We start from the raw sequence: 12,188 nt of genomic DNA on the forward strand, positions 1-12,188 counted from the left end.
TACCCAGGTCCGGTTATTTCATCTCTGATTTGTTTCTTGGAATTTGAAAAGAAAGTCGACTGCTGGATTTTCTAAATGCTAACATTTTACATAAATGGTCCGTGTGTTTGAGAATTTGGGGTTGGGGAATATAGGGTTTGATCAATTTATTTGACTAAGTTTATTAATGGTATTAGTCTCAGCTTCTATATCTATGCGTTTCTGACTACTGGATCTGACGGTTTCTGAAAGGGGTGCCCCCACCCTCTCCCAGGACCAGCCCCTGTCCTGAGACCACCCTTCTCCCCGCCCCCCCCCTCCAGCCTCTGTGCGACCATGGGGTGGGGGGCCTTTCATCCCGTCCCACCTGTGGTTCCTTTGGGTGGAGACAGGAAATGGCTTGCCCTCCACCCGCCAGGGTCCCACCCTGGCTGTGAGCAGGGCCCACCCATTGGGTGGGGACAGTGCCCCTAACCCAGTGCTTCGTCCAGTCCCGTCAGCTCAGCTCCCTCACTGGCCCTTCCTGAGAAGGCGGCACGGCTGCGGCTGAGACCCACCAGGGTGTGGATCCCAGCTCCACTCCAAAGTGCATGTGACTTTGGGTTAGTTCTGGCCCCTCTCTGAGCCTGTTTCCTCATCTGTAAATTGGGCTAATGACATCCATCTCAGAGAGCTGGCTCCTGGTCGATGCTCAGTGGTGGTCCCAGTATAATCAACAATGGTAACTAGTACCAATGAGGCAGTCCCCGTAAGGCCAGAACTTGGGTTCGAACCCCAGCAGGGCCCTGTAGACACTGAGGGCCCTTGGACCAGCAGCACCGGCTCTCCGGGCCCCTCCTCACGGGACTGTTACAGGACAGACAGCTCTCCAGGCCCCTGCCAGCCCGGGACAAGATAGGCTGGGTGGGGGCACGACAAAGACGTCGCCGACGACTGGGTTCAGACCATCTTCCTTTAATACAAAGTTGATATATCTACATACACAGAGGTGGGAAAACCACCCAGCTGCTTCCGTTTGAATAAACAGTGTCTAGAGCAACGGCAGATCTGCTCTGGTACAAAGAGAAAAACTCGCTTGCTCGGGGGTGGGGGATGCCGTGCTTTCTGCGTTTGCCCCATAGTCCCAGGGGAAAGGCGCCCTGGCCAGGGCCAGCACCCAGCCTCCCATCCCTGAAGAGGCAGAATCTCCTGCTCTGTCCCTTCTCCCGCCTCAGGGCTTGTGGGGGCTGCAGGGAGGCGGCCACCGTTGCTGGGGCCCGCCCTCCACTGCCCCACCCTTGGAACCGTGCTTGATATGTCTGAAGATTTAATCATTAAAAAAAGAAGAAAAGAAAAAAAAGGAAAAAAGAAACCAGGAGCAAAAGAACGCCCTGTTCTTGAGTTGAGGCACGGCTTCCGATGGCAGGAAAGAGAAAACGCCGGCCGCGGGGACAGCTGTCAGAGCGCACATGGCCGCCACGCAAGCACGCTCTACAGTGAAAAAATAGACTGTGAGGAGAACAGGAATAAGCAACATTTTTCTTTTTAAGTTCGTGGACTGGTAAGTCACTTTTTTTTTCTTTTTAAAAAAATTGGAAAAAAAATACGCTATTTAAAAAAAAAAGGAAATGTCACTGGATACAGTTACACGGAGTTTGAAAAACAAAAAGCTGAATTCTGGCCCCCTCCAGCCTGCTGCTGATGCAGGGCTGGAAACCCCCCTGGGGGTGGGGGGCGGCAGGCGAGGGGCCACAGCCCCGTCCTCCTCTGGTTCTGGGGAAAACCCCCATTTGCTCTCCACCCCCACCCCCCACCCCGGAACTGCTCGTTTTGGAATTGGAAGGGAACGAGGAATGTGGCAAGTATTTCAAGGCGGCGGCTGGTGCCGGGGAGGTTGCCGGGGGTCACGTCATTCCCAGAGACCGTGCAGAAACGCCGCTGCCACCGCCGCCGGGGGTGCAGGCCTCCAGGGGCCCCCCAGCCCGGGCAGAGAGAGGCATCTGGAGCCGGTGGAGTTGGGCCAGGCGACCATGGCTTTAGGTTGCATAGTGGTCGAAGCTTCCCAGGTACTCCAGAGCTGCCTGGTAGCAGAACTGGTACTCGTCCTGTGGGAAGGGCGGGGAACAGGGCTGTAGGTGCCTCCTCTCTGACACTTCTCAGGGCTCCCTGTGGCCCCTGGGGCGTGTCCACAGCACGGACTCTCCGCCCCAAGTGCCCTGTCCTCTCTGCCTACGGGTCGTACACAAAGACACGGCTGCTCAGTGGTCCCTCCACATGCCCCTCCAGGCCAGGAGTCTGACACCAGCTCTGTCTCTCCAGAGACAGCAGAGGGAGGACCCTGTTCAAGTGCCCAACGTGAATGCGACTGAGGGGAAGACCGGTCCCGCGCTGGGCCCCACTTCCCTGCCGGGGCAGCAGTGGGACTTGAGAATCTGTGGCCTGTGTCAGGGTCTTGGCTGAGCCATGAACTGGCTGTGACTTTGGGACTAGAACAGACCCGTCTCCTAGCCCCAGGGACACTTCTCAGCTCTGAACTTCATCTACTCCTGTGTCGAGAGCTGACCAATCCCCTTCCGGCCCAGAGCAGGAGGCACCGACGACCACCCACTCACGACCCAGAGCCCACATCACGGAGGGGAGACTGAGGCTCCGGCGACAGAGCTGTGAGGCCGGGACGCCTCTCCCTGTCCCCTGCGCACCTCCGTCTGCACCATGGCCGGCCTCTGGGTCCGCAGCATCTTCACTGTCTGGAAGATGTCCACCACACCCTCGTACCGCATCCTCTCCAGCACGATGCTGAGTGTGATGAAGACGCCGGTCCTGCCCACGCCAGCACTGTGGGAGGGAGGTGGCAGCTCAGTGCAGGGCGCCTGGACCCCTACTCCCCAGGCATGAGAACACCCCAGACCAGAGTGCCTGAGGCTGACGGGTATCCTCCTCGGGCCTCCGCTTCCCTAAACAGGAAGCGGCCGGGGCTTGGGGAGCGGCTCACCTGCAGTGGACAGAGATGGGGCCATCCTGGCCGAACTGCTCCTTGGTCTTGTGCACCTGCCCGATGAAGTCGATGAAGCCCTCCCCCGACTTCGGCACGCCCTGTTCCGGCCAGTCTGTGAACTGGAACTGCCGGACAGTCCGGGACTGGCCGTCCTGGAAAGAAGAGCCCAGCCTTGCTCACAAGGTCAGTGGTGGTCACCGCCGTGCCCGCTGGCCCGCAACCCCGTCCTCTAGCCCCAGCAGCTCCAGCCTTCGCCACCGTCTTCTGCTATCACCACCCAATGACACCGTCTCCATGGCCACTGTGCACCCCCCCCCCCAGTGGTCCTCTCTCCACATCTCCAATCCCACCCACCACAACCACCAGGCCACGTCCCACGCCCCTCTTCTCTGCCACCCTCCACCCTGCACCGGCCCCTCCCACCTCCACGTCCGCGGGCAGCCTGCACCCTGTGCCGTCTCAGGGGACCACCCGAACCATCGTCTGGCGTCCTTCACTGCCCAGCGGTGCCACGCGCCCCGCACTGCCCCATGGGGCTGCCACCCACCACCCACTGCTCCAACCCATCACCTTCTGCCTTCTAACAGCACCGCCCACACCTCAGCCTCCTCCCTGCACCGTCCGCCCCGGCGATGCGTCATTTCCTACTGGTGCCACCCACCCCTGAAGACGGCCGTCCCCACCACCCACAGTTGCGCCTTCCATGGTTTCAATTCTCATAGCCAACTGAGGTCCGAAATATGAACTGTTTATTTCTGGAATTTTCCATTCACTCAATTTTAAAAGGTGGTGTGACGTTGTGTATAACGTGATAAAATCCCGCCCCGCCCTGCTCCGCCCCGCCCAGCGCATGCGCCAGCCCTCCCTCCGGCGCGTCTGCTGCAGTCACCCGCCGCCAACATGGAGGCAGCATCACGGTGAGCATTCCAGTGACCCCGGTATTCCCTCGAGCCGGCCCCCAGGCTGCGCATGGAGCTTCCAGGCAGTGCACCGCTGCCCCTGCTCTGGCAGGCATGCACGCCCGGAGCAAGACCGTGGGTGCGCAGGGCTCAGTGCTACCCACCGCTCCGGGCGCCCGCTGCGGGGGGACACCTGTGCTCACCAGCCGCTCTCACCTAGGGGCACCACCCACCCCCGCCAGTGCGTGACCCTTCACCACCCAGCAACATCGCCTGCCACTGACGGTCTCCAGCCCACCCCCTGGGCACCCTTCTCGCCCACCCTGTCGTCCCACAGCCCGGCCGGGCCGCCACGTCAGACCCTCCGCCACCTCCCATCCCTCACAGCCCAGCGGCCCAGCCCCCACGACCCTCCGCCCCCCGGAGAACACTGCCCACCACCTTCTCCGGCCGCCCCCTCGGCACCGTGGCGCCACCCAGTGGAGCTGCCCGCCCTGCCAGCCTCCGCCACCCAGCACCCTCCTTCCGGCCCCACCTTCCTGTCTCCTTCCGGCTGCAGCGTCGTCTACTCCCCCGAATGCTCACCGCGCTCCACTTTTCAAAGTTGTTTTCCATCGACTTTCTCCCCCAGCCCCACCGGCTCCTCTCCAGTCTGCCCTTCCTCCATCCACCGCTGACACCCGCGCGGTCCCTTCTCTGACCAGCCTTCCTCCCCCGGGGCACTGCGCTGGCTCACACCCCTCCGAGGGCCGCAGCTTCTGCTGACTGGTGGCCCCACATCCCAGCAATCCAGCGGCGGCATCTCATAGCCCCGACACCGGGGCCCTGGTGACCTTCGTCACCCCAGCCACTGGCGACACCTTGACAACCTTCTCCCGCCCCTCCTCTCTCACCAGCTTGGATCCTCTGTCACCCAAAAGGGCCACCTCCCAGGGTCAGCCTGGCCAGCCGCCATCTAACAGCCCCTCCCCACCCCCGACCACTGCATGGGCTGATACCACCCACGCCGCTCTCCTCTCTCCCTGCCCACGGGGCCCATTCCCACCACCCGCCCCCACCGGGCGGCACCCTCTCTGCCCCCCCGCCCCGGCCCCAGCCTTCCCTCCCAGCACCGCCACCCCACCGAATGCCCCCTGCAGCCCGCTAACAGTGCCCCCCACAGGCTTCGGCTCCCCCCACACCCAGGTGAGTGGGTGACACGTGCTCTAGGGGGGACACCATAGGCCAGCACGGGGACAGGTCCTCTCTCCACCCACTTGGCAGTGGGAGGGATAGGCCAACTCACTCATTCTCCTCCCAACACCCCACGCTCATTCCTGCCCCAGGGCCTTTGCTTCTGCTCCCAGCTCATGAGGCCGTCTCCTGGTCACCAGAGAAATGCGGAGCCCCACCTGGGCTCCAGGTGGGGCTCCAGCCCTGCTGCCAACCTGCCCCCACACTCACCCGGGCGTCCGTGACCTTGAACTCCCGCAGGATGTACTGTGGCATGTTGTATTCTGCCATCGGATCCACTACGAAGTACTGGTAGCGGGCAGACCGCTCAGCTGGCCAGTACTGGTGACATTTCTCCTGTCAAGGGCACGGGGTCTGTGGTCAGCCCTGCCCGAGCGCCACCCGCCCCCCCCCGGCCTGCCCTGCCCCCCTTGGTCCCCGCATACCCGGCCCATCTCCCGCAGCTTGGTCAGCATCACCACGATGGTCGAGTTGTTCTCCCACAGCATGCGCCAGAAATCCTCCGTGGTCTCCGCCAGCGGTCCCTGCGTGGCGATGTAAGCCTTCTGCTGCCTGGGGCGGGGAGGGGGAGTGAGTGCAGGGCTGGGGGACGGGGCCTGGGCCCGAGGCTGGCTCCCTGCTGCCTGGAGGACCAGGTGGGGCCACAGCAGCCACACCTGCCACGCAACTGCCTGCGTGGCGAGCAGGGACTGCCTCCCTCCCTGTCTCACTGGGCCCTCCCAACGGCTCCGTTTAGCACCGGGGAAGCCGTCAGCCGCAGGACGCATTCCAGCAAGCGCAACTGCTCTCCAACCTCCCCGCCTTCCTGCTCTGCCTCCCCCAAGTGCCAGCGAACGACGTTCAGTAGTTGGCGCAGGCGGCACCTCGGCCTGGACGCCCTCTCTGGCCGTGGTTTCTCAGCATCAGCACTGCTGGCACCCACCGCCGGGTCGTCCCTTGCGACTCGGCATCGTTCTGGGCAAAACCCCTGGCTCCACCCACCATGCCCAGTAGTAGCCACTGCCCAACACACTCAAATCCCGACAGTCACACATGTCCCTAGACAATGCCAAACGTCCCCCGGGGCAGGGCGGCTCCGACCGACAGCTGGGGACACGCAGGAGGCAGAGCCCCATGGCGCACAGTGGCCCTCAGGTGCATGGGAAGGCGCCCCACCCCCACTGCGCCCGCACGGGGCTGGCAGAGGCCGTGCAGCATTGTCTCCCCACGAGAACCGAGCCACCTGGGCACAAGGCCGGGGCCCTTCCAGGCCCCAGTCCCGCCAGGCGGAGGTGAGGTACCTGTAGCCGTCGATGGAGCTGGCGTTGATGTAGTCGGAGCCCTCCACGCCCCGGATGGGCTGCAGGCAGACCCGCGTGCTCTCATACGGCATGATATTCACCAGGCGGTTCTTGAACTTGTTACAAGGCAGGTTGGCGCTGATGAAGCGGGACGTGTGGGCTTTGGAGTTGGCCAGCCGCTGTGGGGATGAGGAACAGGGGCTACTGTCCAGACAGCCTCCAGCCAGAGCGCAGACAGTGGGACAGCAGGCAGGGGAACGCTGCCCCCCACCCTTGGGCCCTGCCCGCGCACCCACTGCAGCCTGTACACCCTCTCCCACCTTGAACTCGAGCTCCATGCCCGTGACGTGCTCGCCGGGCTCCACCTGGGCCAGCTTCTGGATGTAGGCGTAGAGGCTGCGGGCGGGCACCTCAGTGTTTCCGCAGCCCACGGCCTCCAGCAGCGCCTCGTGGATGAAGCTGTACTGGTCCTCTGTCTGCACCATGTAGTTGCGCTGAGACCGCATGAGCGTCACGTGGCCGTACACGTCCACCGTCTTCTCTGGCTTGATCCGCTCCAGCATGGCGTCGATGACGATGAAGCAGCCGGTGCGGCCCACGCCGGCGCTGCGGGGACAGGCATGGCGATCAGGCGCCCCTCGGGAGAGGGACGGGGTGGCGGGGCGCTAGGCGCTGGCAGGAGCCGGGGGCTGGGGCCGGGCCGTTGTACCTGCAGTGCACCACCACGGGGCCGGCGTCGGGGGGGGTTGCAGGTCTTGACCCTCCGCAGGAACGCCAGGAACGGGGTCGGGTACTCGGGCACCCCGTGGTCCGGCCATGCCGTGAACTGGAACTGGCGGACCTCACGCTTCTCGCTGGAGCCGTTCTGGGGGCCACAGGGAGACCTCCTAGCACCGTGGCCCGTGCAGGGGACGCCTGGAGCACCACCCCCCGGCCGCCGTGCCTGTGACTTGGGTGTCCACCTGCCCCCTGGACACAGAGGGGTCTCCAGCGAAGGTGTCAGGTCTGTCTCACGGGATGCGGCCAGCGTGTGCCCCAGCGTCCTTCCCCACCCCCTCCACCTCCACCTCAGGTGACGGTTGCTCCTCCCCTCCAGGGCTCTTAACAGAACTTCAGGGTCACCCTCCACTCGACGCCTACATGTCCAACACCCCAGCCCACACTATGGACGGCCTTCAGAGTCCATCCCAGCCCAGACCAGATAGCTCGGTTGGCTAGAGTGTCATCTCGACACGCCAAGGTTGCAGAGTTCGATTCCCGGTCAGGGGACATGTCACAAGAATCAACCAATAAATGCATAAATAAGTGAACAACAAACTGATGTCTCTCTCACCCTTCCTCTTGCTCTCTAAACTCAATTAAAACAAACAAATCTGAAACAAATAAAAAAAAAAAAAAACAAAGTCAATCTCAAACCTGCCCACTTCTCACCCTCCTCATGGCGGTCACCATGATCCATGCCATTATCACCCTGGGACCCTGTGAGTGTCACTTCTGCCTTGGTCCCTCCAGGCCGCTGGTGCTCCCCCTCCCCTCCCCGGCTACCCCCCCCCACAGCAGCCAGAGAGCGCTGGTGGGCGAGCATCAGGTCCCACACCTCCCGTGCCTACGTGACTACAAGGCCTCCAGGGCCCCCACCTCCCTCCACAAAAAAGCTCAAGTCCTCCCCGTGGCCCACGGGCCCCACACAACCAGCCCATCCCCTCCCTGCCCTCAGCTGCTCCCTCTCCCCGCAGTGTTCACTCAGCCCCGGCCACGGGGGCCTTCTCTCTGCCCCTCCGACACACCAAGCACAGGCCCGCCCCGGGACCTTTGCACACACTTGCCCCCTGCCTGGAACGCTCTTTCCTGGAATCTCCTCATGAACCCGTCCCTCCCTCCTCCAGCCCCCCCAGTGCACATTCTGTTCTTCTCCTCGGCTTTACTTCAAACCTGCACGTGAGAATTCCTTATCGCTTTTGGACCCTGGTCTCAGAGAAGTTTTTGTGAACTCCACTTCCCTCCCGAGGCAAGGGGAGTAAAAGAAAAAATAAATGCGACGGCATCAACCTAAAAAGCCTCCACACAGCACAAAAAACCATCAACAGAACAAAAAAGGCAACCAGCCGAGTGGGAGAAGATGCCTGGGAGGGGCAGCTCCGGGGCGGGGTTACTGCCCAGAACACACGCAGAACACGCGCACCTCACCCACAGCAGAACAAATGGTCAGACCCCGGGCAGACCACCCGACAGTTTCCCAAAGATACACACGCGGCCCACAGCTACACGGGAGGATCTCGGTTTCGCCAGCCACACGGGAGCTGCAAGTCCAAACCACCCGAGGTGCCGCTCCCACCCGCGGGAAGGGCCACCGCCAACCGGACAGAAGCCACAGGTGCCGGGGAGGAGGCGGAGGGCAGGGGTCTTGCACATGGCCGCTGGGGACGGAAAACGGTGCGCAGGTCCCTCACAGGAGTAAGAAGGAGCTGCCACACGACCCAGCCAGCCCTCTTGGGGGTTTCTAAGTGTGAAAAACTTCACACTTAGGCACGCAAAGACACACGGACCCTGTGTTCACTGCCACGTTATTCACTGTGGCCAGGACACGGCCCCCACCCGTGTCCTCCAAAGGACGACTGGGTGCAGACGGCATGGCACACGCGCACTGTGGCACGCCACTCGGCCATGACAGAAGACGCCACTTGTGGCCACGTGGGTGGGCCTTGAGAACACTGTGCTGAGCGCATTAAGTCGGGCAGAAAAGAACAAGAACCGTGTGAAGCAGCAAATGAACACGCCCCAAACACAGACGGCAGACGGAGCGGCGGTCACGAGGGGAGAGGGCTGGGGGGGACACGGGACAGAGAGGGCTGAGCACACCGCGACGGAGGGGCCGGGCTGCGGGTGGCACACAGGCGGAACACGGCGAGGGCAGGTCGTGAGGGCGTGCACCTGAAACTTACATAGTGTCATCATCGACCGATGCCACCCTAATAAATTAAAGAGATTTGCTGTTTTCACATCTTGTGCCTGTGTCCTACCCACTGCACACGAGACCAGAGCACTTTGCTCCCTGCTGTGTCCCGGCGCCCAGGTCACAGCCGGACACATGCATGTGCTGGGTACGTGTGAGTGACCCACGGACCGCACGCCCCTCCTGGGCAACGACCCAGTGCTCTGGCGCTGGGTCTGGCGCGGGCTGGATGTCGAGAGGCCTGACTGGAATCCGGGGAGCACCCTGCCGCTGGCAGCGCCGTCCCTCCCCAGCACAGCAGTAAAAAACACCCCCCGGGCCACACATGGCACACCTGCGGACGCCCGAGGTGGGAGGCAGACTGAGCCCTGTGACGGTGGGCGCCGCTGCCGGGGGCCAGCAGGGTCTCTCCGGCCCTTTGCCCCGCCCGGCCCTGTGCCCCACCCCGCGCGCAGCGCCCCTCACGGGCGGGGCTCCGACTCGGCCAGCACCGGGCAGAGGATGAGAGGACAGGGGACACCTGGGACGTGACTGACAACTAGAGGACAACGGGTTCACTGCTGAGCTGGGCTCTGCTGGTTCTGTCCTACTGCAGCGGCTGGAGATAGGAGGTGCCCCACCCCGAGCCTCAGTTTCTCCATCACAAAGTGGGCTTCACGTGAATTCGGTCAGCCTGGGTCAACACGCTCGGTGTTCTGCGTCTGACGGGTGCTCCCAGGGCAGCGGGGGGCCCTGGCTGCCTCCTCGGCCCCACGACCCCGCCGCAGCCCCTACCTTGTGCAGGGAGAAGGTCCGCACGCAGAACGTGGCCAGCTCGACGGTGTCCAGCAGTGTCACCTGGATGAAGCCGTAGGTCTCCGTGCCCCTGTTGGGCCAGTACTGGTCGCACTTGACCTGTGCCGAGCGAGAGGACAGAGGTGAGCGCGGGCCGGGCCGGCCGAGGCCGGGCGTGGGGCCGGGGGCGGCGGGCTCCGGGCTCACCCGCGACTTCTCCTCCAGCCGCGTCATCATGACGATGGTGGCCGAGCGCTGCTCCCACACCATGCGCCAGAAGTCACCGAAGGTCTCGGGCAGTGGCCCCTGCGTGGCAATGTACGCGTTCTGCCGCCGGTAGCCGTCCACGTAGTTGGCATTGATGTAATCGCTGCCCACGATGCCTACAGCGGGGCGAGAAGCCAGAGGGCAGTGGGGGCGCCCGGGGCTGGCCCCCCACAGCCCACCCGGAAGCTGCCCTGGAGTACGCCCATCTGTCCCCAAGGAAATCGTGGGGCGTGGGCCTTGGGCACTTCCACTGCCGCCACGGCCACGGGGGCCGTCCTGTGTGCTGTAGGCAGTGAGCGGCTGCCTTGGCCTCCACCCTCTAGATGTCAGCAGCGGCCCCGTCCTCCAACTTGTGGCCACAAAAATGTCCCCAGACATTTTGGCCCTGAGCGGCAGGACTGCCCTAGCTGAGGACCAGTGATGCAGACAACAGGTGGAACCGTGTCATGCACAGCAGCCACCAGTTAAACACACGTCTAGGAGCCCCCAGGGGCCTCTGGCTGGTGCCGGATGAGGCCTGGTCAGGCTTCGGTTTCCTGCCTGTCCCCCAGCTTGTCCGTGCCGGCCCTGCCGTGTCTGGGAGGAGGCGTGGGGCCTGTGGGCTGCCTGGGGAGTGGGGAAGGGCAGGGCGGAGCCTGGGGCGCCGTGCTACCTTCGATGGGCTGGAGGATGACGCGGGAGTGGTCGTAGGCGATGACGTTGGCGTAGCGGTTCTTGGGCTTGTTCACTTCCAGGTTGGAGTGCTCCCACGTGAACTGCTGGCCCGGGTCGATGGACTGCGGGGAAAGGGCAGCTGGGGGGTCAGAGGGGGTGTCGGGGGGAGGGCATCTGGGGGCCCAGGCGGATGGGCGGCGGGGCCAGGCTCACCTCGTACTCCTGGGAGAGCTTGAGGCTGTCATTAGCCTTGAGGCGCTCCGTGTGCTCCGCCATGTCCGAGATGGGGATGGGCGGGTGGCTGAGCATGCCTGTGGGGAGAGCAGACCCCGCAGGTGCGGGCTGGTCACCGGGGGCCAGCCCAGAGGCCGGGAGGGACGGGGTGCTCTACAGTGTGAGTCTGCGATGGGTGAGCTGCGGTTAGAGGGCGTGGTGGGGCGGGGACCCCTGGCCTGCGCATGTGCAAGTGGGGCACCAGAGGCTCGGCTCCTGGCCAAGCCTGACACCCTGCTCACGCTGTGCCCCTGCTCTGTCCCCAACCCAGCCGGGGGAGGGCTGCCCTGGAGGACAGACTCCAAGCTCCTGGTGCCTCATGGCAGGAAGCAGGCGGGTGACACAGAAATGAAGAAGCAGAAATGAAGGAACATTGTTCCCTGTGGTGGGGGAGGAACACTCCTGTCTGCCCCTTTGGGACCACAGGGCCTGCAGAGGCCTGCCAGGGAGACCTGAGGGGCCACAGAGCAGACTTGGGGTGACCCCGCCTGTCAGGGTGCCAGCTCGGGGCAGGCGCCCTCAGCCCGTTTCCTGTCTGGGACAGGGAGCAGCGACGGCCCCCATCTGCAGAGCCCCAGGGTGGCTGGGCCTGGCTCTCTCCCTGACGCCCGGGTCTGCCCGACCCCATCTGCTGCCAGACTGGCGCCAACCGTGCGAGCACACGCATGCTGCAGCCTTGCGCCACCGCCAGGCCAGCTGACAGACAGCTGTTGTTCTAAGTGGGGCCCCTGGACACCCCCCAAGAGCCCACCTCTACGGGGTCTGAGGCTGGTGTCCATCTGCCCGGTGGCTCTCCCTGTCCATCACACAGGTGGACTCCTGCTCTTACGTACATATGCCTGTGTCCACCTACGTCCCTGTCCCCACCCCGCAACACAGTCACAACCGGCACCCGAAGGGCA

At 63.6% G+C, this 12,188-nt stretch overlaps 1 protein-coding gene across 1 annotated transcript in view; it reads right to left on the reverse strand.

Moving 5' to 3' along the window:
• Positions 1-917: 917 nt before the first annotated feature.
• PTPRS (protein tyrosine phosphatase receptor type S) overlaps positions 918-12,188 on the reverse strand; it is a 95,726-nt gene continuing 84,455 nt past the window's right edge. The window contains 13 exon segments of the mRNA XM_036032231.1: positions 918-2,063; positions 2,658-2,793; positions 2,951-3,105; positions 5,296-5,421; positions 5,511-5,637; positions 6,366-6,544; positions 6,686-6,971; positions 7,075-7,109; positions 7,111-7,230; positions 10,093-10,212; positions 10,300-10,475; positions 11,012-11,135; positions 11,227-11,324. Coding sequence (XP_035888124.1) covers positions 1,995-2,063; positions 2,658-2,793; positions 2,951-3,105; positions 5,296-5,421; positions 5,511-5,637; positions 6,366-6,544; positions 6,686-6,971; positions 7,075-7,109; positions 7,111-7,230; positions 10,093-10,212; positions 10,300-10,475; positions 11,012-11,135; positions 11,227-11,324 — 1,751 coding nt within the window. The 3' untranslated portion in view covers positions 918-1,994.

The sequence above is a fragment of the Phyllostomus discolor genome, chromosome 8, assembly GCF_004126475.2.
Source record: "Phyllostomus discolor isolate MPI-MPIP mPhyDis1 chromosome 8, mPhyDis1.pri.v3, whole genome shotgun sequence".
Taxonomy (NCBI): Eukaryota; Metazoa; Chordata; class Mammalia; order Chiroptera; family Phyllostomidae; genus Phyllostomus; species Phyllostomus discolor.